Source organism: Malaclemys terrapin, chromosome 7 (assembly GCF_027887155.1).
Source record: "Malaclemys terrapin pileata isolate rMalTer1 chromosome 7, rMalTer1.hap1, whole genome shotgun sequence".
Lineage (NCBI taxonomy): Eukaryota > Metazoa > Chordata > Testudines > Emydidae > Malaclemys > Malaclemys terrapin.
This window is the reverse complement of record NC_071511.1, coordinates 127268395-127280441: the sequence shown is the minus strand read 5'-3', so window position 1 is coordinate 127280441 and position 12047 is coordinate 127268395. Positions and strand designations below refer to the sequence as shown.

The following is a 12047-nucleotide window of genomic DNA, read 5'->3' as shown; positions in this document are numbered from 1 at the left end:
TCCGTCCCCTGGGGCTCTGGGTGTCAGTGTCCTGGGGACTGGACTTGCCATCGGCATCTCAAATCTCCACTGATCTGGGGCCAGGCCCAGTCAACCAGGCGACACCACCCTTGTCTCTGCCTGTCCTGAGAGCAAACAGTCCTGTCCCACCCACGGGGGAACAGCGCAGGGGAAACTGAGGCATGCAGGACTCATAAAGATATCCGTTGGCGCTGCCCACTGTGCTGCCCAGCCCCCGTCGCTCTGTGGCCCTTATGCTTATAAGAAGCACACAGGATCTTTTTCAGGGGAAATGGCAACAGACCGCGTTTATTGGAGATACAACGGTTAGCATGTGCATTCAATCACACACACACACACACACCCCGCGGCCAGGTTGATCACGGGTAGGGAGGAGCCGGGTTCTGTTGGTTGTGACACGATGCTCTGGGGAAGTCTTGGCAGGACGACCCCAAAGTTTTCATGGCAAGGCCCCCTGTTTATATAGTGATTTTCCTTCACTGGGACCAACGAGTCATGCTGTAATCAATTGTTGTTTGACAAGGGCTTGTTTTCTTAAATTGGCCTTCTCATCCTTTATCTTGTTCTTTCCTCACGTCTCTCAGGGAGTTACCCCAGGCTGGGTTTGATCACTGCTCTCTTGTCCCCACTGATAGGTGCCTGTCTCATCTTTACAGTCGTCAATCTGCCTTCCTCTGACATGTCAATAGGGGCATGTTGAAGCCTCCTGGCACCCTTGCGTCTGTCTCTGGTTTCTCCCTAGAACATCTGGTTCTGCGATGGCCTTCACACTTCTCTCTTAACACACAAATTCCTCATTCACACACAAACCACAATTAATTTCCACAGAATATTTTGAACAGGAACATCAAGTTGCAATGCAGAAGAAAAACAATCATGGCTACATTATTATCTTATTATTCTTTATCCTTCACTCTAAATTATACAAAATACAAACAATAAATCCTAGAACTACACCCTGACCCGTCTCTCCCACAGGACATCGCCACGCCCAAGTTCTCCATGCCGTCCCCCGTCCGCACCGTCCTTGCGGCCGACTTCGACAACAACCAGGAGCTGGAGGTGTTCTTCAACAACATCGCGTACCGGGGCTCCTCCGCCAACCGCCTCTTCCGGTAGGGCCGCCCACCGGGGCAGGGTCAGAGGGCAGGCTGCCTACCGGGCGGGGGCTGGGAGCAGCTCACCTGCCCACCCAGGAGATGGGCCACATGCCCAGGAGAGCCGGGGACCGCTGCGTGCCCAGGAGGTAGGGCAGGCGGGCTGGATTCCGGTGCCCCTGGCGTGGAGCTGGAGGTGTGCCCACGAGAGCCCGCGGGCACCAGCCACTGTGACTAAGCCCTTTGCAATGTCATTATTAGCCCCTCACTCACAGCGCTAATGGCCCCTCGTTAATTGTGGGGATTGATAGCTCATTGTCCCGGGTGGATAGTGCCAAGTGTCCGCACGGCCAGCCCCATGGCCACTCTCCGGCCCCACCATTTGCCCGCACTAAGGCCCATCTGGCTCTGCGGGAGCCTGGCAGTCTCTCCAGCAGGGGCTCCGAGTCTGTCCCTGCCTGGTGCCGAAGGGAGACGATGCTGTGTGCGCCAGGCAGGGCTCCCGCCGGGATGCAGCGCTGACATGGGCTCTCGCCCAACACGGCTGCCCCCTCTGCCAACCCTGCCCCTTGCAGCCCAGGGACCCTGCGTGGAGCCAGAGGCTCGCGGGCAAGGGGTCGCGTGGCCAACAGACATGGAGGGGCTCGGGCAGCCGGTGGGGTTGGGGCCCCGGAGCCTGGCTCTCACCCTCGTCCCCTGCCTGGCCCTGCAGGATCATCCGCAGGGAGCACTCGTACCCCGTGATCGAGGAGCTGAACCCAGGAGATGCCATGGAGCCCGAGGGCCGAGGCACTGGTGAGTCCCCCACGCCTGCTGCCCCTCAGGGGCTGGGCCAGGTGCTGAGATGCCCCAGGGTGTGCTGCCTGGGGACCCTGGGCACTGTGGGGGTCAGTGGGGTGACACTGCGCGGGACTGGGAGCGAGCGGGCGAATCCTGGGCTGGCTCCGGGTTGCGGGCGGCTGGATCGATGGCTCCATTGTCCTCTCCAGTCCCTGCCCCCAGCCTGGCACCTCTGCACCCTCAGCTGCCCAGTGCCTCCGTCAGTTCCTGGGGGTCAGGGTCAGGGGGCTGCCCCTCAGTGCGGGGAGCCAAGCCTGGCACAGGCCAATGGCTGCTGACGTAACCCCACCCCGGGGACCCGAACCTGGCTCTGTGCGTGCTGCAGGCGACAGGCAGGAAAGTTGAAGAACCTACTGTCAGGCAGCATGATCTAATGGTCAGAGCAGGGGCCGGGGAACCAGGACTCCTGGGTTCCATCTCCAGCTCTGGGAGGAGCATGGGGGCTAGGGGGTCAGGGCAGGGGAGTCTGGGAGCCAGGACTCCTGGGTTCTATCCCCAGCTCTGGGAGGAGCATGGAGCTAGGGGGTCAGGGCAGCGGGGGCTGGGAGCCAGGACTCCTGGGTTCCATCTCCAGCTCTGGGAGGGGCATGGGGGTTAGGGGGTTGTCACGGAGTGTGGGGGAACTCAGGGCCCTGCACCCCCGGCTTCCTGCGATTCACCATGACTCTCAGCCAGCCAGTAAAGCAGAAGGTTTATTTAGATGACAGGAATACAGTCCAAGACAGGTCTTGCAGGCACAGACAACAGAACCCCCCTCAGTTAGGTCCATCTTGGGGTCCCAGGGGCACCGCAGCCCCCTTGGGAGGTCAGAGCCATCTCTGCCTCCCAACCATCTCACCAGCCAGCTTCCAAAACTCTGCCTTCAGCGACCCCTCCCACAGCCTTTGTTCAGTTTCCCGGGCCAAGGTGTCACCTGGCCTCCAACCCCTTCCTGGGTTCTCATGTTACATGCTCAGGTATTCTCCTTCGGGCAGTCTCCCATCCCCCAATGCAGACTATCCTAGCCACACTCCCCTGTCAGCATTCACAGACCACAGTAAGAACAGTCCCAGTTCGTCACAGGGGTCAGGGCAGGGGGGGCTGGGAGCCAGGACTCCTGGGTTCCATCCCCAGCTCTGGGAGGGCAGGGGTCAGGGCAGGGGGGGCTGGGAGCCAGAACTCCTGGGTTCTACCCCTGACACTGACTCTCTTTCATCTTAGGCAAGAAATGGCCCTCTGTAGCCTGGGCTGCTTCCCGGCTGTCTGTCCCTCTGGGCTGCCTGCAGCCCGACATGGCTACTGGGCATGGGGTGGATCATCCCTGCAAGGCTGTGGACACCTGAGCTGTTCCCCAGGTGCAGGCTGAGCCGGGGCTGGCGTGAGAGCCAGGCAGAGCTGGGCCGGGAGGTGGGGGACTGCGATGGGGGCTGACCCCCAGCCCCTGGTGTCATTGCAGGGGGTGCAGTGACTGACTTCGATGGCGATGGGCTGCTGGACCTGATCCTGTCCCACGGCGAGTCCATGGCGCAGCCGCTCTCTGTCTTCAGGGGCACCCAGGTGCGTTGGGGCCCCGTGCTCGCCCCCTGGGCCACATTAGGGCTTTGCTGTAAAGACTTTATATGAATACTGTGCGTGCCTCAGTTTCCCCATCACGGAGTCCCCGGCTGGGTGCGCGGGCACCTCCCCGAATGAAGTCAGGCAGGGCTCCGGTGCAGGGCGGCTCCCCTCAGGGCACACGCTCCCCAGGGCAAGACTCCTCCTGGGCGTCGCTGCTCCCTGGGTCTGACCTCGGAGCGTTCAGCCCCCTGTTCACCCCACCCCGGGAGCTCCCTGCAGCGAGTGCTCCTGGATCGGACACCCGGGGAAGCCTCACGCGCCCCCCACGGGCCCTGCCCCCCACTCCGCAGCCAGCAGTGACTCTCGGCCAGCGTGGGACACAGACGGGTTATTAGTCGTCGCTCGGGAGCACAGCGTAGAACACAGCACAGAAATCGGGGACATTCACAAAAGTCCATCTGGGGGGATCCCCCCGGAGTCCCAAGCCAGGAGCCCGACTTGCTCCCAGCAGCCCAGCCTCAGACACTCCTGTTGCCTCTCCTCCGTCCTTTGCCTCTTTCCCAGGCAAAAGGGCCACCTGGTCTCCACCCTTCTCCTTGCTCCAACTTGTCACAGCCCCGACCATCCGTTGCCAGGTTACAGAGTACTTCGGCCATTATTTATGTCAGGCAGCGAGGGGCAGGCACACCTGCTCACTGGGGGTTCAGCAAAAATCACAGCCCCTTGTCCCACCCCCTAGGTATTTGTGTAACACACAGAGGAAACTGGCGCACACCCAGTATTCAGAGAAAACATTAAGCACATTCCCACTGTGTCATCCCCCTTCCCCCAGATGAAGTCTCTGGCTCTGCCCCATTCAGCCTGGTCCCCGGGAGTGTCTCCCCCAGCTGGAGGCCCCCGCCCCCGCAACAGTCTGCGACCCTGAGTCAAGGCTGGGGAGTGTGTGCAGGCTTTAGCTCCAGCCACATGTCCGGATCATCTCCCGTCAGCACCTCTGCGGGTTGCTGATCCTGCCTCTTGGGCCCCTCCTTGGCCCCATCTCAGGTCCTTCTTCACTGAGGGGCCAAACACCCCCCTCAGGGCACAAGATTCATGGGCACTAACTGTTCTGGGCCCACCCCAGGGCCGTGCCAGCGTCACCTCAGCGCCCGTGTCCAGTACCTGCACTTCCTTCCCAGCCACCTCCCTGGGGCCAAAGACGCCTGCTCCACACAAACGACATCACAGGTCTCTGAGGTCCCTTGGAGGGGGTCGGCCGCATCCACCGTCACCCCGGATTTGGGCTTCCCAGAGTCCTGCTTTTGGGGCACCCCTGGGTGGCCTCTCTTTGGGTCCTTGACCTGGGCCGGTCCCTCCAGATCTCTCCATGCCTGGCCCTGCTGCCCACAAACTGCTCTGCCAGCCGGCCTGCGCTGTGCAGATCCTTGGGCTTCCTGTCCACAAGCCACGTTTTCTGCTCAGCTCCCCCCACCTCCAATCTGTCAAGGGACCCAGGTCGCGAGGACACCCCTTGCAAGACGGGGGCCCCGGGTGGCACGGACGCCCTGCTGCTGCTCCGGCTGCTGCCTCTGCTGCTCTCAGACCCTCCTAGAACCTGCTTCTCGGACCGATCGTCCTTCTCCAGCCGTGCCAGCTGCTACCCGCTTCCCCCCCTCTCCCAGCAGGGGCTGGCGATGCCCCGAGGGGCAGGTCACACCCCCTTCTCCTGCTGTTCCCTTTGGCTGCCAGGAACTTACAGCAAAATACTTCTGGTGCGTTCAGCAACCTCCCATCCTCGTGGTGCCTTCCCCAGCCCGCCTCTGCCCCCCGTCACAGGCCCACAGGGCCGGTTCTCTTCAACAGCCCCCGGGAGGCCCCCGGGAGGGAGCCAGACCCCCCCAGGGGCTTGCTCTGTCGCTGGGGGAGCCCCTCGGCTTCACCGCCCCCTCGGACCGAGCCTTCAGCACCCCGGCTCACGCCGTGAGCTCCCTTCAGCGAGTCCACCGGAGAGAGACATGGACCCCAGGGGGCGCAATGCCCCCCACCTCCAGCACCTGCTGGGGCGCAGCCGGCGCGGTTACAGCAGGGGGTTAGGAGGGGCTGGACCCCAGCTAGGCAGGCCTTGGGTAGCACCCCGAGCAGGAGGCTACAGCCTGGTCCACACACCCAAGTATCCAGCCCTTCTCCACCCCCAGGTGACAGAGCAGCATGGAGGAAACTGAGGCACACAGAGTATTCCTACAAACTTCCCAGAAAATCCCCACCCCCTGCCCGGCTCGTCTCACCCGTCTGTCTCCCACAGGGCGCTGGCAATAACTGGCTCCGCGTCATCCCACGCACCCGCTTCGGGGCCTTTGCGCGGGGGGCCAGGGTGGTGCTGTTCACCCGGCGCAGCGGGGCGCACCTGCGCATCATCGACGGTGGCTCGGGCTACCTGTGCGAGATGGAGCCTGTGGCGCACTTCGGCCTAGGTGAGTCGCCGGCAGCCCTGGGCATCTGTCTGCGGCTCCTGGCCGGAGCTGAGACATGCGGTCAGGGCAGCATTAGACTCCCTGCTGTGTTCCCCAGCTCTGCCGGTGCCCCTCACTCCCGACCCGCAGCCCCTGCTAGCCCAGCCCTGCCCCCCAGCTCTGCCGGTGCCCCTCACTCCTGACCCGCAGCCCCTGCTAGCCCAACCCTGCCCCCCCCCCCAGCACTGCCGGTGCCCCTCACTCCCGACCCGCAGCCCCTGCTAGCCCAGCCCTGCCCCCCAGCTCTGCCGGTGCCCCTCACTCCCGACCCGCAGCCCCTGCTAGCCCAGCCCTGCCCTCCCCCGCAGCACTGCCGGTGCCCCTCACTCCCGACCCGCAGCCCCTGCCAGCCCAGCCCTGGCCCCCCAGCTCTGCCGGCGCCCCTCACTCCCGACCCGCAGCCCCCTGCTAGCCCAGCCCTGCCCACCCCAGCACTGCCGGTGCCCCTCACTCCCGACCCGCAGCCCCTGCTTATCCAGCCCTGGGCTCCCCACAGCCCTGCTGATGCCCCTCAGTTCCAACCCGCTGCCATGTGCTAACCCTGCCCTGGGTTCTCCCTCCCCCTCCCCCCAGCTCTGCTGTGGCGGGGTCTGTTCCTTTAACACTCTCTGGCCCAGAGAGTTGGTGGCTAACAGATTGGGGGGCTGGGGGGCTCATTGTTGGGGTTCAAAGCATTGGCTGCAGCTAGGTGCCTGCTGCCTGGGCCGTGAGGGGGAGCTGAGCAGCTCCTGCTGCCCCCTCCAAGCTGCTGCTGTGCAGAGGTGGGCGCTTCCAGGCCCCCTGATCCCCCCCGGTTCCGGCCCAGCCAGGCCCGTGGGGTGAGCAGGACAGCTGAGCGCTCAGGAACTGGACCGAACGGTGTCTTGGCGCTGGGCCCTCGCCCTGCCCACCCCACTGCCCCCCAAGCTGCTGCTCTCAGCAGGGAGAGGAGGGTCCCCTGGGCGGACAGCGGCCTGCACTGCTGAGATCTGCTCCCTCGCCCGGCCCCCCGGCTGCCCACTCTGATGGCTTCTCCTCCGCAGGCCGGGACGAAGCCAGCAGCCTGGAGGTGACGTGGCCGGATGGCAGGGTTGTGACCCGGGCTGTGGCCAGCAGCGAGACCAACTCGGTGCTGGAAATCCCCTACCCCCAGGGTGCTGAGGGGCAGCTCCCGCCCACCTCACTGGAGGTGAGTGCCAAGCAGCGCACCTGGCACAGAGTGGGGCCAGGCTGGGCTGGGGGCAGCTCCCAGAGGCAGGGAGGGGGACATGGCACAGGGAGCCAACAGCAGGACGCAGACAGACAGACAGACACCCGCTTGGACGGGACAGGCCAGGGACATGGTGCCTCTGGCCTCACCCAGGCAGGCCAGGCCCAGCCACCCCTGCCAGCTGCCCTGCCCTGTGCGACACCGTCCCTGGTGTGTGGGCTCCGGAGCGCTGGGGAGTCAGTGCCCCATGCCCCTGCCTGGCTGCAGACAGGGCGGGCCCTGAGCTGGGGGGCCTGGGGCAGCCCCTCCCCACACTAATCCCAGCCCCCCGGGTCTGTGCTTCTCCCCTTGATGCAGTGTGGCCAGGGGTTCTCCCAGCATGAGAACGGACGCTGTGTTGGTGAGTCACTGCTTGCGATGCGCCCGCGGGAGGGGCTGGGCCAGGCAGGAGCCATGCGGGGGGCTTGGGCTGTAGCGTGGCTGGGGGAGGGGCTGTATGCCAGGGCATTTCTGGGCCGGTTACTTGGCAGGGGGGCTGCAGCCTGGCAGGAGGACGGGGGACTGTTGCATGGCTGTAGGGCAAAGTGTGTGGGGCTGCAGCCTGGCCGGGGGGGGGGGGGGGGGGCTCTTGGGGGGCCCTGGTTGTGGCCCAGCCATGGTGGCTGTCGCGTCTGGGCGGGTGGGGAGCTGTAGCGCCCGTAGGATTACCATACGTCCGGTTTTTCCTGGACATGTCCCGCTTTTTGGTAATCAAACCCCCGTCCGGGGGGAATTGCCAAAAAGCCGAACATGTCTGGGAAAAATACTGGCCGGGCACTTCCCCTCCCGCAGCTGCTCTGCTCCTCCCCTGACTCTTCGGCTCTGTTTAAGAGCCAAGCTGCCCGAGCGCTACCGGCTTCGGGCAACCCCCTTGCCTCTGGACCCTGCGCCGCTGGAGCAGAGCAGCTGGAGCCCGGGAGGGGAAGTGCCCGGCTGGGGGCGCAGGGTCCGGAGGCAAGGGGGCTGCCCGAAGCCCGAGCGCTACCGGCTTCACGGTTTGCTGGGCAGCCTCCAGACCCTGCGCCCCCGGCTGGGCGCTTCCCCTCCCGGGCTCCAGTTACGCTGGGGAAGCGCGGGGCGGGGGCGCAGGGTCTGGGGGCTGCCCGGCAAACCGTGAAGCCGGTAGCGCTGGGGCAGCCCTTTCCCCGTGGCTGGGAGGGAGGAGGGGGAGTTAGGGCGGGGACTTTGGGGAAGGGGCAGAGTTGTGGTGGGGAAGGGGCGGAGTTGGGGCGGGGCCGGGGGTGGGAAAGGGGCGGGGCCAGGGCCCCGTGGAGTGTCCTCTTTTTTTATTTTTTAAATCTGGTAACCCTAAGCACCTGCCCCGGAGCCCAGGCTGTGCCCTGGCTCACGCTGTGCCCTGTCCGGTTCCAGACACGGACGAATGTGCCGAGTTCCCCTTCGTGTGCCCCCGGGAAAAGCCGCTCTGCACCAACACCTACGGCGGGTACCGGTGCCGCAGCAACCGGCGCTGCAGCCGGGGCTTCGAGCCCAGCGAGGACGGCACGGCCTGCGTGGGTGAGTGCCACACTGGGGCTGCCCGGCCCAGAGAACCAGACCAGCCCCCGCCCAGTGCCAGGGCGCTCTGGAAGCCTGGGGAGCCCTGGCCCCTGGTTAAAGGTGTTTCGGCGCCCCCCGCAGGCCCAGCCTGGTTACTGGCCGTGTGGATCTGCCCATGCTCCTGGAGCTGGTCCCAGCCCCATGGCAGGGCTGACCCTGACCAACCTCTGCCCCGACTGGCTGCCACTGACCCTCCCTCCCCTCCTCTCTGTCTCTCCTTCTCTGTGCAGCGCAAGTGGCCTTTTTCGGTGGATACCCCTCTGCAGGGAGCCGGCTCTGGGCCTGGCGCCCCCCGAGCCCCCTCCTCCCGCTGGGCCTCGGACTCTGCCTTCACTTCTATGCACTTTAACCTTTGCCAATGACCAGCCAGAGCCAGCCTGTGTGTACGGACTGGACTGTCTCTGCCTCCCTCTGCCTCTCTGTCCCTCTGGCCCCGCCCCCGCCCCTCTCCGCCTCTCTGTCCTCCTGTCTCTTTACCCCCCCCCATCCCATGCCCCTCGAAGCACTGGCTGGGCCGGGGCCATGTTTGAGCAGGGCACGGAGCCACCCGGGCCACAGCAGCGACCGTGCTAAAGGCAGAGCCCTGTGCCAATCACCCCTTGCATGTTTTCTGAGAAAACAGACAGGGAAGCGCCCTGTGACCCCGTCAGTGCCCCCCTCATGGGAGCTGGCCCTTAACAAGGATGGTGGCTCTGGGGTAGTTGCTTGCTCAGTCGAATCGATTCTGTATCATGTGCCTGCTGGTTTGGCCTGCAAGGTTTGCTTCCCCTGCTCCCATCTCAGCAATGGAGGACCCCCCCCAATCACTGTGCGGGAGGACGCCCCCCGCTGTGTTTTCTAGGATATTGACCCCCCTGTCTGGAGTTGGACCCGGCTCAGTCTTCCAGCCCCTCCCCAGAGAAGCGACCCAATAAACTCTATACTGTCAATTTGCACCTGCCTGATGAGTTGCTTGGGGGGTGATGCCTGGGGGCCCCGCTGGTTCCAAGCTGGCGCCAGCTCCCTGGGTGCCTGGGGCGGGGTGAGGTTGGCCATGGCATGGGGCTGCATGGGATGCAGGTGGAATGTGAGAGGGTCATACCCCCTCTCGCCCTGGCGGGACCCCTCGGTGCTAAGCCTACGGGATGGGTACACAAGTCCCAGGCCCTGAGTTCCGGTCCCCGGCTGGGTGACTGGCTCTTTCTCCACCCCAGCCACCGAGCTGGGCCCGCTTCTCCTGCTTTGCGCATGCAGAGAGGGCGGCTGAGGGTCGTGGGGAAGGGAAAGGAGGGTGGGCGTCGGACCCAGCTGTACCAGTCCCAGCTGACACAAGCCAGCGGCTGAGAGCTCGTCCGTGCTGCCCAGCGTGCCCAAGGCGTCGGCACCCAGGGGTGGGCTGGGGGCTACGGGCTGGCTCCGGCCCCATTAGCTCCTGCTAGGCCAGCTGCTGGCAAGGGGGCTGGGGGTCACTGGGGCAACCAGGGAGCGGGTGGGTGGGGGGCAATCAGGGGGCCCCTACAGGACATCTTTAACACCCCCCCCATCTGTTCTGAACCATGGGGGGGCTGACAGTCATGTGACCCTGCCTCAGCCAATCCACTTTTGGCTCCCCAAAATGAATGAGCAGCTCCGGTTTGAAGGGCGATTGGTTGGAAGGGGCGGTCACATGCCTGTCTCGGCCAATGGCACAGTTCGGCAGCATGCGAGTACCCGGGGTGCCAAGGAGGCTCAGGGGGCGGGGCTTGCTGGAGCTCCGCCCACTGACCCCCTGCTCTCTCCCTGCTCCCCAGACATTGACGAGTGTGCCCGGGGGCTGCATGCCTGCAGCCAGCTCTGCACCAACACCCCAGGGGCCTTCACCTGCCGCTGCCGCCCGGGCTTCCGGCCTGACGCCCACGCCGCCGGCCAGTGCCTGGGTGAGTAGCCGGGCCCCAGGCCGGGGGGCAGGCCGGGTTCCGGGGCAGCAGGCAGCGGGGCCCGGGGAAGGGGCCCCCCATTGTCCCAGGCTGGAGGGCAGAGCCGCCTGGACGCAGGAGGCTGCAGCAGCACAGGGGTTAATTCGGCCTGTGAGGCAGGTGCCACCCGGACTAGGTGGCCATGGAGCCCACGCGTGGCCGGGACTGGCACAGGCAGAGCATCCGCTGGCCCCGCCTGGCGCTGCCGTCTCTGCCCGGCTCCCTCCACCGGCATCAGGCAGAGCTTGGCCCCGCAGCCCTCATCCCTGCCCACCAGCCCCCCGGAGAGAGCCCGGCGCCCGTGGCCCAGCTGGGCTCTGCGGGGTGACGCCTCCCCCCTTCTCTTTCAGATGTGGACGAGTGCCGGGAGCAGCAGGGGCTGTGCGACCACGTCTGCCACAACGAGCAGGGCTCCTTCCACTGCCACTGCCACAGCGGCTTCTCCCTGGGCCCCGACCGGCGCCGCTGCCTGCGCCCCTAGCCCCGGGCAGCCCCATGCCCAGGCCGCCCCACGCCCACGGCAGCCCCCACGCCCACGGCAACCCCCACGTCCAGGGCAGCCCCACGCCCACTGCAACCACCATCCCACGGCAGCCCCTCGCCCACTGCAACCCCTAGCCCCAGGCTGCCCCACGCCCACGGCAGCCCCCACGTCCAGGGCAGCCCCCACGCCCACTGCAACCACCATCCCACGGCAGCCCCCACGCCCACGGCAGCCCCCACGCCCACGGCAACCCCCACGTCCAGGGCAGCCCCACGCCCACTGCAACCACCATCCCACGGCAGCCCCTCGCCCACTGCAACCCCTAGCCCCAGGCCGCCCCACGCCCACGGCAACCCCCAGACCCACTGCAGCCCCCACGCCCAGGGCCACCCCCATGCCCACTGCAACCCCTAGTCCCGGGCCACCCCCAGACCCACTGCAGCCCCCAGGCCCAGCACAGCCCCACGCCCAGGGCAGCGACCATCCCACAGCAGCCCCTAGCCCTGGGCCGCCCCAGACCCACAGCAACCCCCAGACCCACTGCAGCCCCTGGGGGCACCGAGAGAACAAGTCCCCAGCTGCAGGGGCCGTGCAACCCTGGCTCCTTCCCCCTGCGGCCTGGCCTCCCCTCCAGCCGGCGCAGGGCTCTGGCCCAGCCGGCGCTGCTCATGCCTGGTGCTGGATGAATGAAGCGTTTCCCGGCTGACGCAGTCCTCGGCCCGTCACACCCCGGCCTGGGCCGAACGTCCTGCCCGCAGACAGTCGCTCCCTGCCCCACACCAGGCTGAAGCCCCCCTTCCCCTGCACTGATTTTCCCTCCGTCCCTGTTTTCCCGTGTGATTTCCTGCCCCCTTGTTCTTT

The 12047-nt window shown here is 65.8% G+C and overlaps 1 protein-coding gene across 3 annotated transcripts in view; it reads left to right on the top strand.

The window, feature by feature from the left end:
• The window catches only part of CRTAC1 (cartilage acidic protein 1), a 32324-nt gene extending 21050 nt beyond the window's left edge, over positions 1–11274 (top strand). Inside the window, exons 8-16 of one of the 3 annotated variants that reach the window (XM_054034642.1) lie at positions 1000–1136; positions 1831–1913; positions 3394–3494; positions 5776–5944; positions 7006–7151; positions 7530–7572; positions 8583–8726; positions 10538–10663; positions 11053–11274. In XM_054034642.1, the coding sequence (XP_053890617.1) occupies positions 1000–1136; positions 1831–1913; positions 3394–3494; positions 5776–5944; positions 7006–7151; positions 7530–7572; positions 8583–8726; positions 10538–10663; positions 11053–11183 (1080 nt within the window). In that variant the 3' untranslated portion in view covers positions 11184–11274. Of the gene's footprint in view, positions 1–999; positions 1137–1830; positions 1914–3393; positions 3495–5775; positions 5945–7005; positions 7152–7529; positions 7573–8582; positions 8727–8998; positions 9702–10537; positions 10664–11052 lie in introns of those variants that run through there. The other 2 variants (XM_054034643.1, XM_054034641.1) reach the window with 2 other exon arrangements.
• Positions 11275–12047: the final 773 nt, after the last annotated feature.